The sequence below is a fragment of the Hyla sarda genome, chromosome 12 (assembly GCF_029499605.1).
Source record: "Hyla sarda isolate aHylSar1 chromosome 12, aHylSar1.hap1, whole genome shotgun sequence".
Taxonomy (NCBI): domain Eukaryota; kingdom Metazoa; phylum Chordata; class Amphibia; order Anura; family Hylidae; genus Hyla; species Hyla sarda.
In genome coordinates, this window is record NC_079200.1 from 17,076,689 (window position 1) to 17,098,082 (window position 21,394).

A 21,394-nucleotide genomic window follows, 5' to 3' on the forward strand; every position below is an offset into this window, starting at 1 on the left:
TGACACTCTTTTTTATTATAAAAGTACAAAACACAAAACAAGTTCATTTCACTGTAACAAAATTAACAAAACTGAACATAAAAACAAACTATCCGTCTCAAAATAACAACTTAAACCTTCCTAACCGGCCAGCCCAGATAAACCAAAAATAAATGAATAAATAAATCATTACCTACTATAGTCCAACACACACACACACACATACCTAATGAACATAAATAAAGTTTTCCTCGCTTGGATCAAAAACTAAAAATATCCAAACTAGGAAACATAACCACACTCCCCCCCCCCCCGCCTAAAAACAAAAATATGGCTAGCTGCCTTAACAAAAATAATATAATACTATAGTAACTGAAAACTGGTCCGACTGCCTTTCTCTCAAAATAATTATGACATTATATAAATAATAATAAAAATAAAATAAAATAAAAAAAATAAAAAATGTAAATAAAAATACAAAAAAATTCCCACTATACATAAAACCATACAGAATATACATACCAAAAAAAAAAAAAAAAAAAAAAAAAAAATACATTTATAACACAGAAAAACAACCTATACTAAACTATCCCACCACCCCCTCTGGACATGGGTCAGAGTCCATAGGTCACAGTTTTTGTCCACAACTGACCCATACCAGACCCCCAAAATAGTACCCACTGCAACAGTCCAGTCCTGGGTACACACCACCACCACCCCCCCCCCAAAAAAAGAAACCCCACCCAACCTAAAATACACCCCTACCCACCTAATGTAAACAGAACAATATATACAAAACAATATATACATAGTCTACAACAAAGCAATATTAACAGTACAATACACCAAAACCACAAGGCCCAAGTTTGGTTGCCTGCAAGCCCTTTACAATCCATCCATAGAAAACAAAACAAAAGGCTAAGGTGACATGCATAGCCCCCCACCAGGAAGAAGGATGGCAATCCTGATAAAATTAAATTTAAATTCCTCTCCCTATCAACCTCTAACCCTATCACTATCCCTTCATGAAACTGACCCTATACTCACCCTAAGATATATACACTATCCCTGGCCAAAATAAGGTACTTCACCTTAAGGGCCTAGTACCTAGGGCACATCAAAAGAAAAACCTCTCCATAGGAGAGAAGCCCTACTGGTACCAAGACTGCCATACTCCAAAGACCTGATCTTCCCGAGGTCACCAGTGATGTTCCTACAGACCTCCACCTCGGAGAGGACTTTCTGTTGGGTCGATACTAAGCACCGTGCATTCCATGTGTAGTACCTAACCACTAAACTAACTAAGAATAAAGTGCCCCGGTCTCGGCCACCCAGGGACCTGAATGCCCCATAAGCCCACTCCGGATAGGTAAGGCCGGCAAGTTGACTCCAGTTGATGGAAGCGCCCACCCGGTTGTAAACCCCTATATTAAAGGGACAATGAAGCAGGAAGTGGTCCATGCTTTCCAGCGTGTCCCCGCACTCTTCTCGGGGACATCCCCGGTCATCAGAGTTCCTACACTTCAGGTTGTCCCTTACATATAGCTTCCCCTGAAAGCAGCGCCAGGCCAAGTCCCAAAACTTCTGGGGGATCCTTTTCATGTTTAAAAGATACAACCCCACCCTCAGATCCCGACCTGGGCAGTCCCTGAGCGCCAGAGGCTTCTGGAAGTGGGTCAACAGAACCCGTTTGTCAAGGAACTGCCTTGACTGGGTCCTGATCTCCCACACTCCCAGACCCCACCGGCGTATCGCCTTCAGAGTCGGGGTAGCGTAAGCCGGAAGATATCCATGGGGTGTACGGAGGTCCTTCACTCGCCCTCCTCTCTCCCATTCCTGGAAGAAAGGCCGAAACCATTCCCTGCAGGAGAGTACCCACGGAGAAGCCCTCTCTGACCAGAGGTTTGCGATGTTAGCTTTCAAGAAGGTGTTCGTAAAGAACACCACAGGGTTTACCATAGATAAACCCCCTAGTCTCCTCGTGCGGTACGTAACCTCCCTCTTGACTAGGTTCATCCTGTTCCCCCATAACAGTTGGAAAAACAGGCTGTAGATCCTAGTGTAGTAAGCCTCTGGCAAGATACATACACTGCCCAGATAGATAAACAAGGGGAGCAGGTATGATTTCATCAGGTGTACCCTTTCCCTGAGGGTCATAGACCAACCCTTCCACTGGTCCACCTTCTGAGCGGCATCCTGGAGCTTACCATCCCAGTTTTTGGTGGGATAATCATCTTGGCCGAATGTGATGCCTAAGACTTTTGCTGACTCTTGGGGCCCTGGAAGGGTGTCCGGGAGATCAAACGTGGGGTCTCCCCCTCCCAGCCAGAGACTCTCACACTTATCCCGGTTGATCTTAGACCCGGATGCCTCCGAGTAGCGGTCCACCTCCGACATCACCACATCGACCTCCTCTCTTGAGGAGACGAAAATAGTGACATCGTCAGCGTACGCCACCACTCTCTGGGCGACATCCAGCTCCGCCAGACTCATCCCGACTCCCGCCAACGGCCCACAATCTACCCTCCGGACGAAGGGATCGATTGCGAACACGTATAAAAGCGGGCTAAGAGGACAACCCTGACGGACTCCGGAACCCACCACAAAAGAGCGGCCAGACCACCCGTTCACCAGCGGGAAACTCTCTGCCCCTGCATACAAGATCTTAAGCCAATTAACAAAAGTAGTTGGTAAGCCATATCTCAGGAGGACGGACCATAGGTACTCGTGGTTCACCCGATCAAATGCTTTGGCCTGATCCAAGGACAGCAAGTACCCCTTCCAGAGACCTGCACTACTCCGCTCCACTGCCTCCCTGACACTAAGGACAGCACTTAAGGTGCTTCGGCCTGGAAAAGAGCAGTGCTGAGCCCCCGAAAGGAGCCGGGGTGCAAACTTCACCAGCCGATTAAACAATATCTTAGCCAGAAGCTTCCTGTCCGTATTGAGAAGAGCTATGGGTCTCCAATTCTCAATCCGGCTAGGATCTTTACCCTTTGACAGAAGAATCAGGGCTGACCTCCTCATTGACTTTGGCAGAGTGCCCGAGGAGAGACACTCATTGAATACCTCAGTCAAGAGGGGAGCTAAAGACTCCTTAAAGGTCCTGTACCACTCGGATGTTAAGCCATCCGGACCTGGCGACTTCTTAGGGGCAAGCCCCTCGATCGCCATTCTCACTTCCTCTTCCCTGATTTCTTCTGCCAAAACATCAAGAGAGGGGTCTACCCCTGGCTCAGGAATGGTTTCAGTCAGGAAAACCGACATCCTGTCTCGATCTAGATCTTTCCTTCCCAAGAGGTGCGAGTAGAAGGATCTGACAACCTCCAAGATCCCTGATCTGGACCGATTCAGAGATCCTGTACTATCAATCAGTCCTGAAATGACTTTACTACTCACTGACATCTTACAGTTTCTGTAAGGGTCGGGCGAGCGGTACTTCCCGAAATCCCTCTCAAAAACCAAAGATGTGTGCCTATCGTACTGACACCTCATCAGCAAGGACTTCACTCTGGAGATATCCTCTCGGCTACCTCCAGTCGAGACGAGAAGCTCGAGTTTCCTCCTCAGACCCTGATACAGGCGGTACCTGTTCAGGGACCTGAGGCTCGAGAGCTGGCGGAAGAACCCCGCAACCCGCTTCTTGAATATCTCCCACCACTCTGACTTACTACTACATAGGCCCAGTAAAGGTACCTGGCTCTGAAGAAAATCCTCAAAGGACTGTCTTACTTCCGCTTCCTCCAGGAGGGACGAATTCAGCTTCCAATAACCTTTTCCCATCCGGGGGGTCTCTGAAACATTCAGGGAAAACAAAATCATACAGTGATCGGAGAACTCCACCTCAACCACGGACACTACGGAAGAGACAGCTTCCTCCTTTAAATAAAACCTATCTATCCTAGACCTGCGACTACCTTGATGATAGGTGAAACCCGTGTGGCCTGAGGGGCTCCGGATGTGGGCGTCCTCTAGGCGAGCTTCTCTAGCTATGCTAATCAGTGCCACACTATCGCAAGTCAGCGGACCATTGGAGCCTCTCCTATCTTGGGACCTCGTGACATTATTGAAGTCCCCTCCAAAGATCACTTGCCGACTCGTAAAAAGAAAGGGCTTAATCCTCATAAAGAGATCTTTACGGCCCCGCTTAGTTTGCGGGGCGTAGATGTTAATGAGCCGGAGCTCTTGTCCCTTCATGAAGACATCTAAGATCAGGCACCTCCCCATTTCTAATTCAATAACCCGTCGGCATTCAACAGGAGCGGTAAAAAGGACCGCCACCCCACTATACGGCTCAGCCGCAAGAGACCAGTGGGAGGGACCGCGCCTCCACTCTCTTCTGGCTTTTACCAGAGAGGCTAGATCTGACAACCTGGTCTCCTGTAAAAGGAAAATGTCGGCTTCAACACGGCCGAGAAAATCAAAGGCTGCGAATCTAGCCGTATCTGACTTTATACTGGCACAGTTAATAGATGCCAGCGTCAATGGGGTGAGTGCCGCCATACAGGGTGATTAAATTAGACGGCCACACCCTTTACTTTCTCTTTCCCTTCTTTTTTGCCCCCTCATCCCCCGAAGAAGACGAGAGGGCAGGACCACTCTTGGATCTTTTTTTACACTCCGATTGATCCATATGGTCCCCGTCTCTGTCCGGCTCCGGTCTAGCCCTGCCCTCTGAGGAAGGTGCCTCAACAGGACAGGGCCCAGTTCCCCCCAGAGGCTCCTTCTCCCTAGGCACCCCGTCCTCACCTTCCCCCTCCAAGGAGGGGGAGGAGATGGTATCGAGGACGAGGTATCGGTTTGACAGGTCAATCAGAGGGGGGGCAGTCAGGCTTCCGTTTTGGACCTGGCCCGTAGTACAAGGAACTTCAGAGGGCTCTGACCTCTTCTTTCTCCCTTTCCTTTTGCCTTTATCTTTCTTTTTGGGCCTCACCCCACTTTCCTCATCCACACTTTCATAGTGGGAGGAATCGGAAGGGTCGGCCATATTGCCTTTCTCTCTGTGAAGTCTCCTGATCTCCTCATCCAGCACGTTCTCTTCTAGGGCTTCAGCGGTTACAGGGCCAGCTTCAGGAGCAGGGGCTAAAGCTGCCCCCGTCACCTGGGCACTCTCCAGCTCCCTACTCCTTCTACGATTTTCCTCCCGCCTTAGTTTGGCGGGGCCCTTTTTCCTCCTCACTAGCCCTGTTGCGCCCCCATCCCTGCCCGTACCCTCCCCAGCCGAGGCAACTTCGCAGCTCTCCTCAGCCGGAGCGGCCGCCGCACGGGCGAAGGCGCTAGGACAACGGCTAAAAGGGTGCCCGAGGACACCACACAGGTGGCACCGGATCTGCCTACAGGATGCGGCCAGATGACCCACCCCACCACACAAAGCGCAGACCTGCACAGTACAGGCTGCGCTAAAGTGGGTGGGGCTGCCACACCTGTGACAGACCTTGGGTTGCCCCTGGTAGAAGACCTGGATCCTATCGCGTCCAAGGAAGGCGGCTGACGGAATGTGGGCAACTGTACTCCCTGAACGCTTGAGTTTGACGGAAAACGTCCAGGCCCCGGACCAGATCCCGTGCTCATCCAAGTTTTTCTTGGGCATATCCGTCACATCCCCATACCGACCAAGCCAGGTCATAATGTCATAACAAGAAAGTGACTCGTTACGGGTCAAAACGGTAACTTTCTTGACAGAGTTCTGACGGGAAATCGCCTTGACGGCAAAATCCCGCCAGCCGGGCTCGTTCTTTGCCACTTCGTAGTTTGACCAGAAGAGTTCGAGACCCTCTGGCCGTACGAAACTGACATCAAACTCGGATGAACCGTAGGGGTGAATGAGGGCAAAGATGTCACTTGCCCTGAATTCCATCTGAAGGAGGAGCTCAACCACTTTAGAGCGAGGTGGGCACGCATCCTCGCCCCTCCAAATCAGACGGACCACATTCCTACGGTTACTGTCCTGCCCGGTTGTCGGGAGGGACCAGACCACCTCCCCATTCCGCTCTCGGAAAGCCCCCAAACCGTGCCTCTCTATCCAGAAAGACAGGTCGACCTCACCCCTTCCCTCTACCTGGATCGACCTGTCGCCCCTGCGTAAAGCCTCCAGGAGGCGCTGTTGCAAGTGGCCTCCAGAGCCGGACAGAGATGGGGACCCCCCTGAACCCCCGGCAGTGACATTGGCATAGCTCCTAGAAGCAGCCACTACCGGGGGGGCAGCCAGACCAGACCCAGACCCAGAACCGTCAGTACAGCCACTCACACCACTACTCCCATCTTTATTCCCATTCATACCCGACTTTCCACTCTTACCACTACTAGTCCCACCATCATTCACTCCACTTACACTCCCACATGCACTCCTCTCATCCACAACACTACTACACTCAGCATTCTCACATCCTCCACTCATTACCTGCCTAACAGATTCTGGGCTGGCTGGGACTTGTAGTATAGCTGGTTTAATAATGTTCTTTGCTTTCTTAGCTGTTGCTGGGGTTGACGCCAAGGGCTCCTCCTCCATGGGCGATGTCCCTTCTGGAGTCTGGAGCTGCCCCCCCGGGCGCACCCCAGCTCCGCCCACACTCTCTGACACGCAGGGAATCCCCACCGTGCCAGCTGTGCCCGTCCGCACGGGCTCTGCAGCAGACTCTGACGCCCGGACACTCCCCTCCCTCACAGAGGAGTGCCCCGCAGCGCCCACAGAACATATAGTACTCGGAGGACCGCCCCCTGAGCACCTGGACCCACCATTCTCTGCCAACGGCGCCTGGACACTCCCCCCCCTCACAGGGGAGTGCCCCGCAGCGCCGGTAATGCCCACAGCACTCGGGGAACCGCCCCCCGAGCACGCGGCGGCATAGCTTGCCTCGCCACTTCCCACCATGAGCCCATCCTGCCCCTCCCTACCGGCAGGATGGGTGGGCTTCACATCTATTGCGCCTACAGCCTTTTCAGACGCCATGCTGTACCCCCCTTGCTGGCCCCGGTCCATGACAGGAACGGGGTCTGGCAGTTTGGGGGGCCCAGCAGCCTGAACCAACTTCACAGCTGGCCCAGACTGCTTGAATGAATGAAAAACAAAAGATACCGTTTCCTGAACTTTCTGCTTCTTCCTTTTTTTCACTACATCATTCTTGCCAAGATCTTCACCAAAGGCAAAATCCTCAAAGCGGGTAGGTGACTCCTGCTGCACAATAGCTCTCAGCAAACCCCCACTAGCTGCGTCCTCCTCACAGCTATCCTCCATCTCCCCATCACTGGAAGGTAACGCCACTTGATAGGGCTCTGGGTAGCTATCTTGGGGGGGCTGGGGGTCACATGCACCAGGGGCAGCATCCCCCTCACTCTCCACAGCTTCACCTGACTCTCCATCACCTTCCTCCTCTCCATCTTCCTCCTCACTGCTGTCCTCATGGCTGTCTGCACATGCATGCGGGTTTTTAAATCTTTCATTGTTAGTAAGTTTTTCCTTAAAGAACCCTGCATCCTCAGCAATGTTCCTTCTGGCCTCCTCCACCTCAGCCACCTTTGCCTTAAGAGCCCGCACCTGAGCAGTAAACTTCTGCCTCTTACCTGCAGAGGCATTGTCAGCCTGGTAGCGTGAAAACTTCAGGTCTTCCCTCAGGCTCCTAAGTTTTCTTCCCAACTCTTCATACTCCGCCATCTTGGATTGGATCCGTGACCCATACATCTCCAGAGACTCCCTTGGACCCCGTACCCCCCATTGCTGGGGTTCAGGGGTAGCAGAAGGTCCGCTGTTCTTGGCTGTAGCCTTGCGTCCTTCGGGTTTGGACGGGGGAGCGGGCTCCGCATTTCTGCGGGCCCTGCTGGAACGCCTCACCCCGACCTTGGAACCGGCTGTAGATGCTATCTTCCCCCCTCTCGCCAGCCGGGAACGAGAGGTAGAAGCCCGAGACTCCCTTGGCTCCATGCAGGAAAGCTCTCCCCAGGGGCCTGCCACACCCCTGGGAAGGCAGGTGAAAAACGCTGCTTCTCTCTGTGTGGAAGTCTGGAGCTCAAAGGAGACACACCCGACAACTTCACACACTGAAACTGCTGTGTTCAGAGGATGTGCTCTCTGCTGACACCTCTCTCCATGTCAGGAACTGTCCAGAGTAGTAGCAAATCTCTATATCAAACCTCTCCTGCTCTAGACAGTTCCTGACATGGACACAGGTGTCAGCAGAGAGCACTGTGGTCAGACTGGAAAGAACTACACAACTTCCTCTGGAGCATACAGCAGCTAAGTACTGGAAGGATTAAGATTTGCTAATCGAAGTAATTTACAAATCTGTATAACTTTCTGGCACCAGTTGATTTGAAAACATTTTTTTTTTCCACTGGAGTACCCCTTCAACCTTAAACTAAAAATGTAAAAAAAAATTGGATGTGGGCAAGAAGTAAATTCTAAACATAATGCTAAATTACTTTATAGATGGAAGGAAGAGAAAGCTTGTTCCAGCGCTGCAAAAAATGCTGAATCCTTTGGAATCCTTTAAAACAAGTTCACATTATAGACATCACACCACCGCACTACACAAATGTCAGACAACCAGACACGTTTTGAGTGCATGCACACTCTTCATCACCTGTGTGTCGTTCCTCCAATAAAGGACATTATGAATATTCCCTATTCCTTGGATAATGAGAATTGCAAAAATGTAATTGCCTGGTGAACCATAAAGGCAGTACATCCACACCGGACTGCTTCTGCAGTCACAGAAAATAATATACAGTATATATGGATTTTGAAATCCATATAAGTATTATATGCATGATTTAGATGTTTTTATAAATTGTAAGAATAGAATTGTGATCATAGAATATGACTATAACTCATAAAATGATGGGATCTTAAATTAATTTTAATGACATAAGAAGAGTATAAAAAGCGGCACTCACCAGACCGGGCAGGATAAAATCTTCAATACTTTATTAGGAATTCCTTAAAATATAGCGATCCTCATCAGAGGATGGCTGGACAGTGAGCAGAGAGGATAGTGGTAGCTACTTCGCATGTGGTCACACCCTTCGAAGCGTGAAGTAGCTACCGCTATCCTCTCCGCTCTCTGTCCAGCCATCCTCTGTTGATGATCGCTATATTTTAAAGGGGTATTCCAGGAAAAAACTTTTTTTTTTTTTTAAATCAACTGGCTCCAGAAAGTTAAACAGATTTGTAAATTTCTTCTATTAAAAAATCTTAATCCTTCCAGTACTTATTAGCTTCTGTATACTACAGAGGAAATTCTTTTCTTTTTGGAACACAGAGCTCTCTGCTGACATCACGACCGCAGTGCTCTCTGCTGACATCTCTGTTTAAATCAACTGGCTCCAGAAAGTTAAACAGATTTGTAAATTTCTTCTATTAAAAAATCTTAATCCTTCCTGGCCCCCAGTTTTTGCTTATCATGCACAGGTAGGTTAGCGTTAGGTCCAGTGCCACTTGAGAAACCTTGGCGTTGGTGTGCGGGCTCTGGTATGTCCTTCATCTAAGGATATACTGGCGAGTGTCTCAATTTTAACATCAGTGTTGAGGGATAGCCAATGTCATTGTATACATCTAACACAGTAGTGCACCCATATTCCTGTATTGTATTACAATAATTATCAGCTGCTGAAGTTGAGTTGTTCTTTTCTGTCTAAGAGCTCTCTGATGACACCTGTCTCGGGAGCTGTCCAGAGTAGAAGCAAATTCCCATAGCAAACCTATTCTACTCTGTGCAGTTCCTATGGGGATTTGCTTCTACTCTGGACAGCTCCCGAGACACGTGTCATCAGAGAGCACTTAGACAGAAAATAACAACTCAACTTCAGCAGCTCATAAGTACTGAAAGGATTAAGATTTATTAATAGAAGTAATTTACAAATCAGCTTAACTTTCTGGTGCCAGTTGATATATATATAAAAAAGTTTTTTCCTGGATAACCCCTTTAAGATGAGTGCCGCTTTCTATACTCTTCTAATGTTATTTTTGTTTGGAAAGGACATATGCATACTGAATTAAAGAAGATATATCATGCAAAAAAAAGTATCCCCCCCCCCCCTATACATAGGATAGGGGATAAGTTTTAAATAGCAGGGGTCCGACCGCTGGGACCCTCTGCGATCTCCTGCACAGAACCCTGGCTCTCCACGGGAACAGGACATGTCGACCCCCGCACAAAGCGGCAGCCAACACACCCACTTCATGTATCTCTATAGAAGAGCCGTTCGGGTATCTCCAGCTCTCCCATACAGATACATGGAGGGTGGCGTGTCGGTCGTCACTTCCTGCGGGGGTCGACACGCCCCGTTCCCTGGGAGAGCCGGGGTTCCGTGCAGGAGATCGTAGGGGATCCCAGCAGTCAGAACCCCCCTGTGATCTAAAACTTATTCCCGATCCTTTGGATATTGAATACGTTTTTCTGCATGATACTTCTCCTTTAAGCAGATCACCTCCTGATTCATTGTTGCACCTCTCTGGGTTAGCATACAGAATCCCTCCTCCAGGTCTAACAGGTAGTTTCAGGCTTTACTCTTTTATATTCGCAAAGACTTAATAAGATTTAATGCTTAGAATGTTACAGACCTATGGAAACATATTTTTGAAGCCCCAACATTTCTTAATGTTATTATTGGTTATTATTGATTTCTTAATGTTATTATTGGGTTTTACCATTGAGCAGATTATTGTAAGAAATAGGAGACCCCTTTTTTGCTCCATGGGTTTTGTCTGGTATTCAAATTGGCGCTGTTTACATCAATGGGATTGAGCGGTAATACCAGACACAACGCTTGGTAAAGCTTTGTGTTGTTTTGGGGGGGAAAGACCAATTTTTCCTATCCTGGACGATTTCTTGAAGGATTTCTTAAGTCTTCGATACATGCTCAAGGTATTAGGTGCTCTCCAGGCACTGCAAGCAAGACCCTACAGATCCCACAAATGGTGCATGGATGCGATAATGTAACAAATGTAACACCATCAAAGAATGGTCTGAAGAAGGACGGAAGTGCGAAACAGCTGTTTTTATGTTGTTTGAATAAAGAATTAGAAACCACGACTTTGGTGAGTGCCATTTGATTTTCTTTCTACTGGAATATCTAAAGCATTATGAAAATCTTCACAACTTTATTAAATATAATGTACCCCAAAACTCAGCCCTAATACCCAACACCTCCATATCAGTCTACAGTCACATATACAAGGGTGAGTGGATGCAAACGGATTCCACTTTAAGGGTGCGTTCACAAGCAAATTTGTTTTTGCGGGTTTTCCGCTGCGTATTTGAAAGGGGGCGGGCTCTTCTCGGCTGTCCGCAGCAGATTTTCCACGGAGGAATTTACGCTGCGGAAAATCCGCCACAAGCCCCACTGAAATCAGTAGGGACTGTGGCAGATTTTCCGCAGTGTAAATTCCGCTGCGGAAAATCTGCTATGGACAGCCGAGAAGAGCCCGCCCACTTTCAAATACGCAGCAAGGGGCCTGAATACTTATGTCAATTGGAAATTTTAGTTTTTTCTTTTTAATAAATTAGCAAAAAATATATATATATTTTTTAAATTAGTACAAGGCCACAACAAAACAAAATTTGTGAAAAAAGTAAAAGGTTCTAAAAACTTAATGGGGTATTCCAGGAAAAAACTTTTTTTTTTTTTTTATATCAACTGGCTCCAGAAAGTTAAACAGATTTGTAAATTACTTCTATTTAAAAATCTTAATCCTTTCAATAATTATCAGCTGCTGAAGTTGAGCTGTTGCTTTCTGTCTGGCAACAGTGCTCTCTGCTGACATCTCTGCTTGTCTCGGGAATTGCACAGAGTAGAAGCGGTTTGCTATGGGGATTTGCTTCTAAATTGGGCGGTTCCCGAGACAGGTGTCATCAGAGAGCACTTAGACAGAAAAGAACAACTCCACTTCAGCAGCTCATAAGTACTGAAAGGATTAAGATTTTTTAATAGAAGTCATTTACAAATCTGTTTAACTTTCTGGAGCAAGTTGATATATAAATATATATGTACACACAAAGTTTTTTTTTTCCTGGATAACCCCTTTAACAGTCTTCCAAAAATAAAAAAGGGATGGGATATGTGGTATTTGGGTGAAAGTGTGGTGATCAGGTGCTCTATAAACCCAGCATTATCTCAGTCGGAAAAAATACCCACACACACTATTCTTTTTCGTCCGTCTCCGTTCACTGTTGGTCAGGTGAGAACGTCTGCAACGTATGACGTTGCAGACGTTCTCACCTGACCAACAGTGAACGGAGACGGACGAAAAAGAATGGCTGAGCAGTTGCACATGGAAACCCGAGAAGCCGGCTATATCTCCTGGTAACATCTTGAGGACTATTTTTGATACACTGTTGACTTTTTTGTACTATTGAAGAACATACATAAAGGAGTAAGAATTATTGCAGTAATATAGTGTTCAAATGCATTATAAAGTAAAGTAGAACATTCTTCCACACACTGTCCAGCAAATGCTGTAAAAAAATGGACAATACCCATTGGAATTTCACTAAACTTATCACAAAAGAAGCTTTAGCCAATCATAGCTCATCTCACACTGAACTGCTCTGGGCTGTGTGTAGCAGAGTGAGGGAGGAAGTTCTCCCCTGTATGGCTTCAGATGATGTCACGCCTGCTGGGGAACGCCCCTTCCCAGTCTGTGAATCTGAGACTGAGCAGAAAATACAGAGCAATATCAAGGTGCAAAACTAAAAAATAATAAAAATAAAGGCAGGGGGAGGTTTATCAGGATGGGGGCAATGACCTGGGAGAATTATAACATTTAACAAGATCATGACAGGTTTAATACCTGAAGTTACCTACCTGGTTAGGGCTTTCACCACCATGGTGTTGTGTTGCATGATGCATTAATTGAGTGTAACATAAATTTAGGAATTACCTATGGTCATAGCAGGAGGGAGAGATTTCGACCTAAGGTCTGGTGAGCCCGCAAGAGGTCCAGCTGTGGCAAACACATCATTGTCTAGAACAGGACTGCTCTGGTAGAGATGACCGGGAGAACCAATTCCTTTGTTAGGACTTGTGCAAACTAAATCTATAAAGGAAAGTCAACCATCATAGATTAGAGATATCATTATGGGATCCTCGGACTCAACAATGGGTGAGGGAAAACAAAGACGCCCACTCATACCTGGCAAAATAGGATCATTTTAGGCACTTACCGCTGAGCGAAGAAGAGGAGAAGGAACGAGATAACTCTTGAAGTTGAAGATCAGCCTGTGGATAAAGAATAACAATGACATGGTCTCCATTTTGCCGAAGTCTCCATTTTTAGTCCTTGTAAACTGAAGTACTCCTGACCACCCTTCCCATAATTTAAATGGGCGCTGTCACTTAAAAAAATTACTTTGGAAATGTTGTAAGGTTTTGATTGGTCGGGATCTAAGTGTTAAAGGGGTACTCTGCCCTGAGACATCTGATTCCCTATACATAAGATGTCTGATCACGAGGGTCTAGCCGCTGGGGACCCTCGCAATCTCCATACTGCACCTGGTGTTTGTTTAGCGCGTCGGGTGCAGCACCGGAGGCTTGTGACGTCACGGCCACACCCCGCTTGTGACGTCATGGTCACGCCCCCTCAATGCAAGTCTATGGGAGGGGGCGTGACGCCCCGTAACATAGACTTGCATTGAGGGGGCGTGGCCGTGATGTCACTAGCGGGGCGTGGCCGTGACGTCACAAGCCTCCGCCCCACATCGCCAGTGCATCAGATGTCTGGGGTCCCAGCGGAGGACCTGCAAACAGACATCTTATCCCCTATCCTTTGGATAGGAGATAAGATGTCTAGGGGTGGAGTACCCCTTTAAGAGCTCTGTTGCTCGTTAGAATGAGCCAGGAGAAGAGCGCGCTAACGTGACATACTTACAATGTAAGTCTATGGGATTATCTCGGTCAGCGCATGCCCGTTCTAGTGATTGGTCAGGGTCCGAACACTCAGCCCCCACTGATCGAAATGTTTAAGTTTCAGCTGAATGCACTGGACTATTTTTAGAGTATCAGGGATCTGGGGGATTATCTTTAGTAGACCCAAAAGTACAAGACCTCCTATGTCTAATGCCACCTTGGAGACTTAAAGGGGTACTCCGGTGAAATGTATTTTTATTTTTTTTATATAAACTGGTGCCAGAAAGTTAAATAGATTTGTAAATTACTTCTATTTATAAAAATCTTAATCCTTGCAGTACTTATCAGCTGCTGTATGCTCCCCAGGAAGTTCTTTTCTTTTAGAATTTCTTTTTCAGTCTTACCACAGTGCTCTCTGCTGACACCTCTGTCCATGTCAGGAACTGTCCAGAGCAGGTGAGGTTTGCTGTGGGCATTTGCTCCTACTCAGGACAGTTCCTGACATGGACAGAGGTGTCAGCAGAGAGCACTGTGGTCAGACTGGAAAGAACTACACAACTTCCTGTGGAGCAAACAACAGCTGGTAAGTACTGGAAGGATTAAGATTTTTAAATAGAAGTATTTTACAAATCTGTTTAACTTTCTGACACCAGTTGATTTTTATTTTTTAATTGTTTTTCAACGGAGTACCCCTTTAACAACTTTAGATGCTTTCAGAATCATCGATAAGTACGTGAAGGCCTGTGCTACCTACCTGTAAATTGGGCATAGATGAAGTGCATGGGCCAGTAGATAGCCTATCAAGGTCGTCTTCTCGGTCTCCATTAGCTTCTTTCTTCAGCAGAGTCTCCACGCGGTGGATGATATCCTTGATCCTATTGGTGAAGCTCTCCCGTTCGGACTGCATAATGAACTCATTGTTTACCTGGGGGAAAAAATATACATTTTTACACAATTTTACATTTGCTGTTTCTAATACTAATAAATTACAATTGCTCATAGCAATAAGCTAAAAAAGCAGTTTATGACCTAAAGCTTTTCCGTTCTGTACATGCGGATAAGATGCTTCAGCTATAGGCAACCATTTTACAGACTGTAATATCACTGTGGAGTAAGGGTAGGTTATACCATATCCAAACCTTTTATTCTTATCGGAAATAAGCTGCCACCGGAGGGCTCTGGCAATGGCTTACTCCTCTCTCTCTATTCATCAGACTGCAGCATGCAAAAAAGGGAAGAGGGGGTTACGGAGCAGCCTGCAGTGATTGGCTGTAGAGACCCAGCACAGCACAGCAGACTCAGGGAGGAAGTGAATGCATGGGGAGTGATGGCGGGCTCAGTGCCCTTCCTGAGCAGTGGATGTCAGTATGAGTGAGCAGCAGAACGGAGGGATTTGTGAGCCAAATACAGAAACTAGACACATAAAAAAAGACCTAGTGAGTAACATATAGAAGCAGCATTTTTTCTCTGATATGACAGCTACGCTTGAGTGTGAATTGTTCCATACTGTGCTGCATAGTTGGAAACCATGAGAACTGTAGAGCACGAAGGTATCACAGCGACAGCGTCAGAGAGAAAATTAATGGGGCATTCCGGCTTTATACATCTTATGTATTCTGTGCCAGACGCTGCCGCCTCTGAGACGGGGATGTCATGTCCACGCCCCCTAGTGATGCCACACCACACCTCCTCCCTTCATGTCTATGGGAGGGGGTGTGACGCAGCGGCGGGACCCCTGCGATCATACATCTTATCCCCTATCCTTTTAAAGCCGACATACCCCTTTAAAAGGGGTACTCCGGTGGAAAACTTTTTTTTCTTTATTTATTTTTTTTAAATCAACTGGTGCCAGAAAGTTAAACAGATTTGTAAATTACTTCTATTATAAAAAAAAATCTTAATCCTTCCAGTACTTATCAGCGGCTGTATACTACAGAGGAAATTCTTTTCTTTTTGGAACACAGAGCTCTCTGCTGACATCACGAGCACAGTGCTCTCTGCTGACATCACTGTCCAGAGTAGGAGGAAAATCCCCATAGCAAACATATGCTGCTCTGGACAGTTCCTAAAATAGACAGAGATGTCAGCAGAGAGCACTGTGGTCATGATGTCAGCAGAGAGCACTGTGTTCCAAAAAGAAAAGAATTTCCTCTGTAGTATACATAAGCTAATAAGTACTGGAAGGATTAAGATTTTTTTAATAGAAGTAATTTACTACTCTGTTTAACATTCTGGTACCAGTTGATTTAAAAAAAATAAAAATAAATAACGTTTTCCACCGGAGGACCCCTTTAAAGAGCAAAGACTGACATCTACCCTAAGAGTATAATAGAGACAAAGAAGATATGCTGGGACTTGAAAAGTATTTATTTAACTAGTGCGGACAGGCTGCGGAAACCCTTGGTTGCAACATGCAAAAAAACTTCATTGTATATCTGGTCCTCTTCATCATCGGCTAAGGGGAATATCTTTAGGCAGAGTTTACCTGCTCAGGTAGCTGCTCCCCTGCCGCACCTTAGATCCTTGGCTATGTGACTATATGTAGCATTTTTTCCTTAAAGGGGACCTGCCACCTAGATTTTATTTTCCTGATTACAAATAGATACTGATGCCTGTTCTTTTTTTTGTAATCTGTTTCTATTTTTTGATTGTTTTTTTTTTAATTAAATTTTTGTAAATTATTATGGGGGGGGGGGGGGGGGGGGGCAGCCAGCATAGATTTATACATAAAAAAAACGGGAGATGTCCCATTCAGCTGAATTGGAGAGATTTTCAGAGGTCATTCGACAGGGAAGGAAGATGCTGACCTCTGCTGTGAATGGTGGTGGATCCAGTGTTATCTACACCTTTCGCTGTACACTGATGACACGTTCCCTTTCTAGGAGATCTAGGAAATCATTGAATTTCTGTCGCTCTCGATTGTTTTCCTAAGCTGAATGACGACATTTTAGCTGACAGATGTAGGGTATTGACTTCTAAACTCTTTGTTATGATGTAGAAAATAAATGTGTCCTCTATTTTCTCCCTATACGAGACCAGTTTAGACTCCCATTAAAGGGGTACTCCACTCCTAGACATCTTATCCCCTATCCAAAGATAAAATGTCTGATCGTAGGGGTCCGGTTGTTGGGGTCCTCCGCGATCTCGGCTGCGGCACCCCAGACATCCGATGCACTGGCGATGTGGGACGGAGGCTCGTGATTTTACGGCCACGCCCCGTGTGTGACGTCATGGCCACGCCCCCTCAATGCAAGTCTATGGGAGGGGGTGTGACGTATGTCACGCCCCCTCCCATAGACTTGCATTGAGGGGGCGTGGCTGTGACGTCACAAGCGGGGTGTGGCCGTGCTGCACCCAACGGTCTAAACGAATGCCAGGTGCAGCAAGAGTATGTTTAAAACGGTGGATTCTGTCGGCGGGGGTCGTGATGCCATGCCACGCCCCCCTTGTGATGTCACCCCCCCCCCCCCTTTCTTTTCATGTCTATGGGAGGCAGGATGGAGATCACAGGGGTCCCAGCGGTGGGAACCCCGCGATAAGACATCTTATCCCCTATCATTTGCATAGGGGATAAGATGTCTAAGGGCGGAGTACCCCTTTATTGTGAGTCTAAACTGGTCTAGTAAAGAGAGGAAATAGAGGACACATTTATTTTCTAAATCATAAGGGGATAAGATTTCTAGGGGCTAAGTACCAAGGGCTCAAGTCCTGCAGGAACGTGTGGGAACTGAGTTCCTGCACTTTTTCCACAGCAGGAACACCATTCCCATTAGCAGGAGCAGCCCTTGAGTGTAAATCTTAAGTGTTCCAACCCTTTTTTTTCCCCAGGACTTGATCCCTGCAAGTACCCCTTTAAAGGGGTACTCCTGTGGAAACCTTTTTTTTTTTTTTTTTTATCAACTGGTGCCAGAAAGTTAAACAGATTTGTAAATCACTTCTGTTAAAAAAATCTTAATCCTTCCAGTACTTTTTAGGGGCTGTATGCTAAAGAGAAATCCCCAAAAAAGAAATGCATTTCCTCTGATGTCATGACCACAGTGCTCTCTGCTGACCTCTGCTGTCCATTTTAGGAACTGTCCAGAGCAGGAAAAAAAAATCCCCATAGCAAACGTATGCTGCTCTGGACAGTTCCTAAAATGGACAGCAGAGGTCAGCAGAGTGCACTGTGGTCATGACATCAGAGGAAATGCATTTCTTTTTTGGATTTCTCTTTAGTATACAGCCCCTAAAAAGTACTGGAAGGATTAAGATTTTTTAATAGAAGTCATTTACAAATCTGTTTAACTTTCTGGCACCAGTTGATTTAAAAAAAAAAAAAAAAAAACGTTTTCCACGGGAGTACCCCTTTAATAGTATACAATAAAAAATAAATAAAATAAACAAACAACTAAAATAAAATAATATATATACAAAAATACTTTGTTTACCTACCATAACAGCTGCAATGTCCTCAGGGTTATCGCCATCTAGGTCAAACTTGAACGTGACCATTTTGCCATCGTAGGTCTGCAGCTGACACTCTACTACACGGTCGCTCTTATCTGATATCTGTACAAAAAGAGAAGCAGAAAGTTTTGGTGACAACCTGTAAATGATAGAAACTTCTTTTATTGTGGGTCAGTGGGGTCGCGCAATGCGACCCCACTGACCCACAATAAAAAAAGTTTCTATCATTGTTGTATTAAAAGCCTAAAACTATTTTAGCAATTTTCTGTACTGCAAAAGTTGTCAATTAATGATATTTTTGCCATGTAGTGAGAACAATTAGTAGACAAATTAAAGGGGTACTCCGGTGGAAAACCCTTTTTTTTTTAATTAATGAATTATTTTTTTTTAATCAACTGATGCCAGAAAGTTAAACAGATTTGTAAATCACTTCTATTAAAAAATATTAATCCTTCCAGTACTTATCAGCTGCTGTATACTACAGAGGAAGTTTGTATAGTTCTTTTCGGCCTGACCACAGTGCTCTCTGCTGACACCTCTGTCCACGTCAGGAATTGTCCCCATAGCAAACCTCTCCTGCTCTGGACAGTTCCAGATATGGACAGAGGTGTCAGCAGAGAGCACTGTGGTCAGGCAGCAAGGAACTATACAACTTCCTCTGGGGCATGCTGCAGCTGATAAGTATCGGAAGGATTAGGATTTTTTAATAGAAGTCATTTACAAATAGGTTTAACTTTCTGGCACCAGTTGATTAAAAAAACAAAACAAAAAAAAACATAAAAAAAAAAGTTTTCCACCGGAGTACCCCTTTAATTTGTCTACTAATGTTTCTTTTTTACCGGAGTATCCCTTTAATGCTACTCTTAGGCATTATCGTGCTGACCTCCTTTAGCTAGGGCTCCATGGCAACATGGAGTTGACAGAATGTTCAGCCTAAAGCTATAGGGGGGGGGGGGGGGAGATTGATCAGATCAGTCTTGTCCTTAAAAAAGTGAGTTTTAAAGTCATAAATTTTTGCTTTGGTTTTGCTTACGTGTGACGTATTTATCAATCACTGGGGGAATTGGGGAAGGGGGAGGGTGTGATACATTTGGCGCACATAAGCAAAAAACAATAAATCACTTCAGAACACCATTTTGTATGATTCTTCCTCTCCTCTGCGACTTTTTTTTTTGCACAAAAAGTTGCAGTTGTGAAAAAAAAGGAAAAAATCACAAAAAATTTGCAACTTTTTGAAAGTGCTCTCCGAAGGTAGTTTTGCAAGCCAGTTCTGGGCTGGTGTAGATTTGTAGATTTGCCGCTACGAGCAGACACACTGCGATGTGCGAGTCGCCGCGCGCATGCGCAGTATACTCGCACATCCCGGCAGCTCTCGGCCTAGCTCATTGAGCAGGGGAAGCGGCTGCGATGTTCACACGTGCGGATTTACAGCTTATTTTACGCTGAAGATCCGCCGCTGAAGGACCTCTGTATGGTGCCCTTAAATGTGCCTGCTCGGAGCGGCAATACGCCGCTCCGAGCAGGCACATTTAAGGGCACCATACAGAGGTCCTTCAGCGGCGGATCTTCAGCGTAAAATAAGCTGTAAATCCGAACGTGTGAACGTGCCCTTACACAGTAAGCAAAAAGCTACAAAGTCAATTTCAGTTTCCAGCGGTAACAGATTTGTCAAGTGCAAATGTTGCACGAAAAGTCGCACACCCATCCAAAACACCAGCCCAGAACTGCAGACACACTGCGATGTGCGGTTGCCGCGCATGCGCAGTGTACTTGCACGCATCGCAGCCGCTTCCCCTGCTCAATGAGCTAGGCCGAGAGCTGCCGAGATGTGCGAGTACACTGCGCATGCGCGCGGCGACTCGCACATCGCAGTGTGTCTGCTCGTAGCGGCGTATTGCCGCTCCGAGCAGGCACATATAAAGGCAGCATATAGGAGGTCCTTCAGCGGCGGATCCCCAGCGAAATACGCTGTGAAAATCCGCACGTGTGAATGTACCTTAAAGTTGCAAAAAAAAAAAATAATAATGTGCTTTGGCACACGTGCAACATTTCATGTGCCAAATAAAAGCAAAAAATAATAAAAATCTAAAGACAATGATAAATATCCCCCCATAGTCATTTCAGATGACTTCTGACCAAGATATAACTTGTTAATGACATTTTCAGAAGATTTTTGCTCTGCAGGCTTCATCTTTAATTTGTAGTTCTCCCAGAGCTGGTAGGCAGAGCCCATAGACTTGTATTGCTTGTCTTGCAGACACAGGACAAAACTAAGCTGAGTGGGATACAGTTTCACAGGGGAGGTGAAGGGTAAAAGTTTGATAACAGGAGAAATAAGCATTTTTCTCTTATAAGATATATTACAAAGTTTTTAGTTACTGTATATTTGCTTGTACTATCGATTTATGCCATGTTTCTTCAAAGGACAGTGCCCATTTAAGCAAAAACAATACAGAACTGAAATAAAGAATGCGAAGATCTCCCACTACACATATGCTGCATATGCCTTGCACCCTTATTTAGATTTTTTTCTTCTTAGAAAGCGGTTAGCTTCGGCTAGCTATTAACTAACACTTACATTAATTATACGTAATCTCGACCGCGCTTTACGTCTCAGAAGTTTTGCAGGTGTCTTCTTCACGGGAGACTTGATCTTCCGTTCTCCAGCCGAGAAGCCTTCACAGCCGTCACTCAGCCCTGAGGCCACATCTGATGCATAACTGGAAAGACAGTGTAACATGCTAAATAACAAGATACTATCAAAGAATATAATAGGTTACATTCTCTATTATCAAATATCGCAGCAAGTTGTAAAATAAAACCTTTTTAACGTGGCCCACGTGAGTATCGCTTACAATAATGTTGTGTGAATTAACCTTCTATGGACTTTTGGTGGCAGTCTAGACAAGTATCAGCAAGTATCATTGTAGCACCAACAAATGTAGGGCATTAAAGGGGTGTTCCGGGCAAAAACATTTTATCCCCTATCCAAAGGATAGGGGATAAGATGTCTGTTCGTGGGGGGCCCGATGCTGAGACCCCCACGATCTCCCTGCAGCACCCGCATTCTATGTGGGTGCTGAATCTCTAGTTTCAGAAACTTCTGGGTTTCCGGGACTGGGGACGTGAC

The 21,394-nt window shown here is 46.0% G+C and overlaps 1 protein-coding gene across 3 annotated transcripts in view; it reads right to left on the minus strand.

Moving 5' to 3' along the window:
• The window catches only part of WNK4 (WNK lysine deficient protein kinase 4), a 239,614-nt gene that overhangs the window by 41,785 nt on the left and 176,435 nt on the right, over nt 1-21,394 (minus strand). For all 3 annotated transcript variants that reach the window (XM_056548981.1, XM_056548982.1, XM_056548983.1), the window contains 5 exons: nt 20,843-20,984; nt 18,250-18,366; nt 14,573-14,743; nt 13,137-13,191; nt 12,854-13,009 (listed from right to left, as the gene is read on the minus strand). In XM_056548981.1, the coding sequence (XP_056404956.1) occupies nt 12,854-13,009; nt 13,137-13,191; nt 14,573-14,743; nt 18,250-18,366; nt 20,843-20,984 (641 nt within the window). The remainder of the gene's footprint in view (nt 1-12,853; nt 13,010-13,136; nt 13,192-14,572; nt 14,744-18,249; nt 18,367-20,842; nt 20,985-21,394) is intronic.